A 7,942-nucleotide genomic window follows, 5' to 3' on the forward strand; every position below is an offset into this window, starting at 1 on the left:
GGACCTGGAGCTGGAGAGCTTCAAGAAGGATCCCCGCCAGTCGCTCACGCCCACCCACGTCACTGCTGCCCGCGCAGTGAGCCGCGGACACCGGCGAACACCATCGGATGGGGCGCTGGGGCAGCGGGGGGCGCCGGCACCTGCTGGCTCTGGCCTGGGTGAGTGAGGCGCCCTGGCCAGCTGGCAGAAAAGAGCCCTTCTCCCTGGCCCCCAGGGTCAGTGCCCAGCCAATGGCGACCCCTAGATGCTAAAGGTGGCTTGGGGAGGAAGGGTCTGCCCCCCTCACTGCTGGGGGTTCTGGGAGGCCCCCCCAACACTGCATGGGGCCAGGAATTAAGGGCCGCGGTAATAACCACTGCAGCCGCCCAGCGCTCTCCAGCCAGGCTCTGCCCCCCTCGCTGGTCAGCAGTGACTGGCAGGGTACCGAGGACCTGCTGTCAGGCTCTGAATTGACCCTCACCCGTGCAGTGGCGAGGTGCAGTCACTCCTCCAAGTACCCCACGCCCTGCACCCCACTGAGAGACAGTGTGTTGTGTCAGGTGGACCAACAGGACCAGCAGATTTCTCCAGAGAAGTCAGGAATTGACTTTTACATAAAGTCCTGACTGTAAATCCAGCCCTGCCCCACCCCCCACTCACCTCTTCTGATTGTCTCTTACCAGGCGCTCGAGACCCCCTGGACTTCCCCCGCCTACCAGACCCCCAGGCCTTGTTCCCCACCCGGCGCCGGCCCCCCGAGTTCCCTGGCCGCCCCACCACCCTGACCTTCGCCCCAAGACCCCGACCAGCCGCCAGCCGCCCCCGCCTGGACCCCTGGAAACTGGTCTCTTTTGGTCGGACACTCAGCATCTCACCGCCCAGCAGGCGGGACACTCCAGAGAGCCCCGGACCCCCCAGCGTGCAACCCACCCTGCTTGACATGGACATGGAGGGGCAGAGCCAGGACAGCACAGTGCCCCTGTGTGGGGTCCATGGTTCCCACTGAGGCCCACCCCCACCGCCCGCCTGGGCAGCCATGAATGTAGCGTCCCAGGCCCCGCCCCAGCCCACCAGGCCATGAGGCAGGGGAGGCCCTGGGCAGGATACCCTATTTATTGGGGGAGGGGGGATCGCTTAATTTATTCCTTTGTACCCAGGGGTGGGGCCCTGTGCCCGCCTTGCATAGGGGGGTGGGGGTGGGCCGGGTTACTCAGGGACAGGGCATCATGGGGGATTTGGCACAAAATGAAGCATTAAAGGTGACCCCTGCCCCCTGCTGTGCTTGGCTGTGTGTCTTTCCCCAGCCGAGGTCCTGACCCCGTGACATCCTGAATCAGCACCCCCCCACCCCATGCCTAGGCTTCCCTGGGTCTCCCGTGTCTGGGGTGAAACTCAGACCCATGTCCCCTCCCTGGTCCCCAGAAGAACACCACACAAAGAGGTTATGATCACCAGTGACAAGTACTTTACCAGCGAAAACATGAGTCAGGGGAAGTTACAGGGTGACGTTGGAGGGAGTGGGGGGAGGGACAGTCCCCCTAGGTTGCCTCAGCCAATGACACCCCGAGTCCCAGCCCCGGCCCCACTGTCTTCCCTCTGGAGGCTGCAGCGGCTCATCTTCAGCTGAGTCAGCTGGATGTAGCGTAGGACATTGGTGTCTGCGGGGAGGCGGGCGGGGCATTATCTGGGTGTCCTGGGACAGCAGGCGACAGCTGCGCCACTTCAGCTCACACCTCATTGTCCCCAGCCTTCGGCGGCTCCCCCACACAGAAGCTATTGCCAGAGCCCTTCAAAAACCCAGCCACAACAAGCTGAGCGGGGCCTTCACGCCTCGGCTCTTGCTTTTGCTACGCCTTCTGCCAGGAAAGCCTCTGCTCGCGGGCCCCGTCACGCTCCCCTCATCCTCCAAGGGTGTCTGCAAGAAGTCTGCTCTGCAAACACTTGCAGCGGAGCTCAGCTCACCTCGGCTCCTGCACCCCTGGCCCATGCACTTGTTGTGGTCATAACATGAAACTGAATATTTTGCACACGCGTGTGCAAGCGCGCGCACACACACAAACCCTGATTCCCAGAGGACAAGGAACAAGCCTCCATCTCTTTCACCCCCCCCAACACCACTAATGTCCTGCCATTGCCCTCCTTAGGGTCAGTCTGCCTCCTGGCCAATGCTCAACAAGTGTGGATGAGCAAACAGGTGAATCAATCAGTGAGGGTGAGAATGGGTGAGAGGTGGGGTGGGTGGATGGGGTTGGATGAATGGGAGGCATCAGGACAGGTCAATGAAGAGACGAGAGTTGATTGGATGAATGTCAGAGCAATCAGGTGAGTGGACATTTGACGGCAGGTGTGTGCGTAAGGTGGCGGGTACTGAGGAGGTGGATGGTGAAGCAATGTGTGGGTGGGACAGCACTCCCTCCGAGCAGACCGGCCCTGACCCTCCAGGCCCTGTTTCCTCTGCGCTAGCCCCTTACCCTGCTCCCAGTCGTCCCTCACCTGTGGGCTCTCGGCTGCGGGCCTCCTGCAGGTAGCGCAGTGCGCGTGCATAGTCGCCCAGGTGGTAGAAGGCAATGCCGGCGCGGTAGGTGGCCTTGAAGTTGCCCTGTTGCTTCTCCAGCACCTTGAGACAGTACTCACGCACGCGCTCATAGTTCACCAGCTCGGACTGCAGCAGGCAAGCTGCGGGGGGCGTGGGGGCCGGTAACCTCAGGGTCAACAGCGCCTCCAGACCTCCCGGTCTGCCGCCACCCACCTTCCCCCACCTCCAGCCTTTCCCTAGGGCCGCCAATCTTTCCACCTATCGAAATACAATCAATCTGCGCTGCCGCTAGAGGGCGCGAAGAACACAGAATAAGCCCTCGGGCGCTTAGCTGGGCGGTTTCTCAAGGCGAGAGAACTAAAGGACCGTCTCAGAGGTGAGAGAACGGGCCTTGAGCGGCTCACCCAGGGTAAGTTTTTCTCAACTTCCATTTGCAGTGGCAGCCCCAAACCCCTGACTCCAAGCTCCTTCCACCCCTGTGGTCCAACCCGCCCCCCCACACCTTGATCAAGTTCTGAGGTCGCCACCCACCCCCCGCCCACCATAGACCACAGTCCTGACCCCTTCCAGCCTCAGTCCCCGCCCACAAAGCTTCCCGACCGGCCCTCACTCCCACCTCTCACAAATGCACCTTCTGCGCCCCCCGACGGCCCCGTACCCGTGAGAGAGTCATAACATTCCACTTCCGTGTTCTCCACCAGGCGCCGCTGCTCCTCGCTGAGGCGAGCTGGCCCCGAGCTGGTGGCGGGCCCGGGGGCAGGGGCTGGCAGGCCTCCAGGGCGGGACCCCTGTGCCGCTTTCAGCTGCAGCAGTGCCCGGTGATACTTGCCGATGGCTTCCCGGAACTTCTTCTCTCGGTAACAGCGCTGGCCCTCCGCCTTGAATGCCACGGCGGCTCGCAGACTGCTGTCGAGCGCCGCGCCCAGGCTCCCCGACGGCTCCGGGGCAGGACCCGACCGAGCCGAGCCATGGCGGGTGCCCGAGCCCGGCGGGGAGAGCGCGGGAGGCGGGCGCGGCGGAGGCTCCGGGGCAGCGCTGAGCATCAGCACCGGGGACAGCGCGCCGCGCTGCATTGTGGGAAACTCCTGCGGCCGCCGCTGCAGCTACCGCATCGCCCCCCGCGGGGCCGGTCCCCACCCTTTCTCCGCCTCCGCACCTCCGGCAGCCGACTCCGGCTGCCCCCTATGGGTCTAGAGAAACCCCTCAAGAATTCCACGCTCTCTCCTGCAAATCAGTCCTGGCCTCTCCCTTCTCTCTCCACTTATCCTCCTCACTCTCCTGCTTGTTCTCCTCCTCCAGCCCCAAAGCTCCAAAAGCTTCTGGAAGGAAAGGACTGGTCTGGGGGAAAGAGCAGGAAGATATCAACTTCGTCAAAAGATGCTGTTCAGTCGATTAGGCATTTGGCACATTGGCTAAAAACACAGGCTATGCTCTCCAGTTGCCCAGAATCAAATTCTTGCTGTCTTCACTTGTTGCGAGACAGACGAATTGCTTAAACTGCCCAGAACTCTGTATCCTTATCAGTAACACAGGACAATTATAGACTCCTTGGAACTCATCCGTTTGTGTTCACTGATGTCCTTCCTGTGCCCAGCTCTAGCTTGGTGATGCTGGGGCAAGCACAACAGGGACAGAGAAGGCCGCTGACCCAACTCTCTCCAGTCTCCCAGGCCAATGTGGAGACAGGCCAGAGTGGGCTGAGTGGCACAAGCAGAGGGCTCCGGGAGGCACCACAGGCTGAGGCCCGGAAGAAGCCCTTTGCTGAGGCAGGGATTAAAGGCTTCTTGGAGGAGAGTGTGGCTGTATAATATGAGCCAGGGAGATCTGCTTCCTGTCCTCATGAGGCTCACTCTCTGGGTAGGAAAGCCAGGGGCAAAGCTGACAAGCGACAGCCCAGAGTGAGCAGCACAAATTAGAATGTACAGGAAAGATGTGCAAGGCTTTCAGGAAAAAAAAAAAAAACTGGGGGTGAGTGGAGTGATTGTCGTACAAACCTAGTGGCCACTGAGAGCAGAGACCCTGGCCAAGTTCTTTGACCTTCCCCCACATTCCCTTTCTTGTGAATAGGTGGGGGCAAAAGTTTAGCTTACTTCAGAGTGTGTGGTGACGAAATTGTATTACACAGGTAAAACACTTAGCTCAGGGCCTGGTACAATAAAAGGCTGCAAACAGCCATCAGTTCCTATCGGTTTAAAAGTGAACATCAGTGCCTGACTCTGAGTCAGCATCTATATATAGTTGTGGAATGAACGAGTGAATGGATAATCCCAACTCTTCCTCCCCCCCCGCCCCCCAAGACCCTGGCTTCAGCCTCAGCCCCAAGCACCAAAACTGGCTTTCACTCTACCTGCCTCCTTCCCCCACTGTCAGCCTCCCCCTGGAGGTCCCTTTGGCAACCTGCACCCTAACAGGCCCAAACCCAACACAGCACCTTCCACCCCAGCAACCGCATCTGCTCCTCTCTCTTATTGTACTTTCCGGAGTGAATCCCTCCCTCAACCCTGGCCCTCCCATCTGGACCCCTTGAACACCTCAGGGGTAGAAACTTCCTTCTTGCACCTCCAAATCCAGGCCTGGTGGACAGCCTCATATTCCCGAGGTAACATTCCAGAGCAGTGGGCCACCTTTCTGCATCGTAGGTATTTTCTAAGCTAGTTAAAAACATGGAGACCCACGTAGTCATTTTCTGAGCACCTACTTAGTGGCTAGGCACTGGGGCTATGTGGACACAGGGCACAGCTGTACCTGATTTGCAGTCCTGCCAGGATGCCATGCTTGCATGTTCCCAGAACCTGCTAGGTGTCACTGTCCTGAAGCTTTACTTTCATGGTAGCATGTCCTTATCATACCACTGAGTTTGGAGCTACAATCATATCCACTGACCCAGCAGCACTTCAGAGGTTAAATCAGATTAAATTAGATCTTGTTTATGGAGCATGGAGAACTGATGGCCCTCACAGACAGCCTTTGGGCTTATGCAGTCCACTTAGAAAATGTTGAAATAGGCCCTCCCTGATGGTGCAGCAGGCTAAAGCGCAGCACTGCAAGCTAGCTGCAGCTGTTTTAGTGAGAGTTTGATCCCCAGCCCTGGAAGTGACTACATGGTGCAGCAGGCCTCTCCTGTCTCCCCGCTGCTCCCCTCGGCAGTGTACTTCATCAGTCTGCCTGTTCTGCTCCCTACTCTGTCTCTGGTGAATCCTCTTGCCACCTCTGGCCTGTACCCCAGTTCTGTATGCATAAATAAAATATTTTTTTAAAAAAGAAAATGTTGAATTAGGCCCTCCCTGGTGGAGTAATCGGTTAGGACACAGCACCACAAGCTAGTGCAGCTGCTTCAGTGTGAGTTCGATCCCGGGCCTTGGAGGTGACCCACATGGCGCAGCAGATCTCTTCTAGCTTGCCTGCTGCTCCCCTCAGCAGTGTATTACATGGATCTGCCTGTTCTGCTCCCCATTCTGACTCTGGTGAATCCTCTCACTACCCCTGCACCTCTGGCCTGTACCCCAGATCTGTTTGCATAAATAAATAAATATTTAATTTTAAAAAATGTTGAATTAGTTGTCAATATGTGATCCTGTATGTATTTATGGAATTGATTTTCAGCTTCACTTGAAAACCTGATAATTCGGCTATATCAAGATAGCATTCCACATGACTAGGGTGGGTGGTCTCAGTTTCTCAGTTCCCATCTCTCTTCCTTTCTTCACAAGCTGAGACCCAGAGTCATTCAGCTTTGCGTGGCAATTTCCCTTTCAAAGTCTGGGTTTGTCTCTCTCTAGTTCTGGATGCTGCAGGCATCCAGTCGAGACCCCAACTTTAGACTTCTAAGCGGCGCTCACGAAAGCCCGCCAGTGCCCTCTAGCGGAAGAGTTCAGGACTTGTACCGCCTCTCCCAGCAAGGATTTGATGAAAACATCCAATCAGAGGGACGAGGCACAGGCAATGACCAGTCAACAGCGAGAAAGGGGCCAAATTCGACCAATGAGCACAGAGAGCGCTCAGAATAAAAAACTTTTATTGAAATGGAAAACTGATACACAAGTGGTTTTTTTTTGAAATCCTATCTCAAGGCTCAGCAAGGCCAGTGCTGGGGGCAGCGGAGCAGACGGGCGGCAACCAGGCTGATGCCTTGCCGCTGGGGCCGCGCGTACTTGAGGAAAATGGCGGCACGGCCGGGCGCTGGGCCTCGGAGCGCAGCGCGGGCCATGCACGGCTCAAGGGCGCCCAGCTCCAAGGGGCTGCAGCGGGGAGATAGGGAAGCTGAGGTGGGGGCAGGGGTCGCGGTGGAGATGATCTATTCTCGTAGGTGGGGGCTTAAGGCTGAGAGAACATGTTGACTTGGGTCCCCAGATCTCTCAGGGGTTCTTTCCAGCGAGAACACGAGACCTGCCATCTAGAATGACTTGGGGGTCGCCAAGAAAGGAGAGCCCCTTGATTCTCCCCACAGAAGGCAGGGGAGCAAGCTCCCACGAGGAAGAAGGAGTGTACCTGAGGAACTGCAGGTATCCCACGGGAACAGGAGAGAAAGGACCATTCTTGCTTCCGTGACAAGGTGAACAAGGAGGGGGGCTCTAGCAACTAAAGGGATACCCTAATCGTGGCTAGATGGAGCCTGGGGGGATTCTAAGCCAGCAGACTTTTCATTCTCAACTCCACAGAGTTTAGAGCGTCTTCCTGGGGAGGTCCTCCCTGGGGCAAAGTTAAGAGCTCCCAATCTAAACAAACTCCTTTCAGATGTCAAGGGGGTAAAAGACCCCAGAGGATGCAGACATACTATTCTCACATCCAGAAAAATCAATCTATGTGTGTCCCCTCAGCGCATAATTGTCTCATTCCCTGACCATAGGTAGGTCCCTAAAAGCACAGCGCCCCTCCGCCTCGGTATTACCTGTAAAGCGCCGGTTCAGGCCCGGAGCCCGCCCCGTCCAGCGCGCGGTGTGCCAGGCTCAGAGCTGCAGCCGCACGACGACCGGGCTCCCATCCAGCAGCCTCGGCCTCTAGCAGGGACAGCTCCAAGAAGTAGGTAGCCAGGAGCAGCACCTGTCAAGCCTGGGACAATCAGGCTGCGCCTCCACCACGCAGACCACACCCCTCCCCGTGCGCCACGCCCCTCCCCTCACGCACGCACGCAAGCACGCACGCAAGCACGCACGCAAGCACGCACGCAAGCACGCACGCACGCACGCACGCACGCACCGTCGGACGCACGCACACGCGCACGCACGCACGCAGCACCACAGTCTCAGGGCTTCTGTGAGAAACACGACGTTTGAACGCTGAATCAGGGCCGAAGGGAAAGGGCAGCGCGAGGGGTCGGGCAGCTGGACACAGCTGTGTGCACAGCCCCGTCCACCCCGGCAGCCGCCCCGCTGCGGTGGCCGCGTTCTGCAGGGAGAGGCCGCAGGAAGGTTCCCGAGCCCGCGCGCC

The 7,942-nt window shown here is 58.3% G+C and overlaps 3 protein-coding genes across 3 annotated transcripts in view; 1 reads left to right on the forward strand and 2 right to left on the reverse strand.

Moving 5' to 3' along the window:
* The window catches only part of MAP3K10 (mitogen-activated protein kinase kinase kinase 10), a 13,689-nt gene extending 12,439 nt beyond the window's left edge, over positions 1 to 1,250 (forward strand). Inside the window, exons 9-10 of the mRNA XM_012733461.1 lie at positions 1 to 158; positions 663 to 1,250. Coding sequence (XP_012588915.1) covers positions 1 to 158; positions 663 to 985 — 481 coding nt within the window. The 3' untranslated portion in view covers positions 986 to 1,250. The remainder of the gene's footprint in view (positions 159 to 662) is intronic.
* A 171-nt stretch (positions 1,251 to 1,421) lies between these two features.
* Positions 1,422 to 3,621, reverse strand: TTC9B (tetratricopeptide repeat domain 9B). Its single transcript, XM_004694119.2, has 3 exons — positions 3,174 to 3,621; positions 2,473 to 2,655; positions 1,422 to 1,637 (listed from the first exon to the last, which is right to left on the reverse strand). Exons 1-3 carry the CDS (start codon positions 3,586 to 3,588, stop codon positions 1,528 to 1,530), a joined length of 708 nt encoding a protein of 235 aa, XP_004694176.1. The 5' UTR covers positions 3,589 to 3,621; the 3' UTR covers positions 1,422 to 1,527.
* A 2,890-nt stretch (positions 3,622 to 6,511) lies between these two features.
* Positions 6,512 to 7,942, reverse strand: part of CNTD2 (cyclin N-terminal domain containing 2) — a 4,080-nt gene continuing 2,649 nt past the window's right edge. The window contains exons 5-6 of the mRNA XM_012733736.1: positions 7,404 to 7,555; positions 6,512 to 6,753 (exon numbers count right to left, since the gene is read on the reverse strand). Coding sequence (XP_012589190.1) covers positions 6,588 to 6,753; positions 7,404 to 7,555 — 318 coding nt within the window. The 3' untranslated portion in view covers positions 6,512 to 6,587. The remainder of the gene's footprint in view (positions 6,754 to 7,403; positions 7,556 to 7,942) is intronic.

The sequence above is a fragment of the Condylura cristata genome, unplaced genomic scaffold (genome assembly GCF_000260355.1).
Source record: "Condylura cristata isolate star-nosed mole 26May11 unplaced genomic scaffold, ConCri1.0 scaffold00041, whole genome shotgun sequence".
Lineage (NCBI taxonomy): Eukaryota > Metazoa > Chordata > Mammalia > Eulipotyphla > Talpidae > Condylura > Condylura cristata.

Excerpts from the sequence above, each read along its gene's own strand:
- TTC9B (XM_004694119.2), bottom strand. The coding sequence starts at position 3,588 with ATGCAGCGCGGCGCGCTGTCCCCGGTGCTGATGCTCAGCGCTGCCCCG. Across the intron at positions 2,656-3,173 it reads ATGTTATGACTCTCTCACGG|CTTGCCTGCTGCAGTCCGAG; the intron begins GTACGGGGCCGT and ends CGCCCCCCGCAG. Across the intron at positions 1,638-2,472 it reads CCGCAGCCGAGAGCCCACAG|ACACCAATGTCCTACGCTAC; the intron begins GTGAGGGACGAC and ends GCCTCCCCGCAG.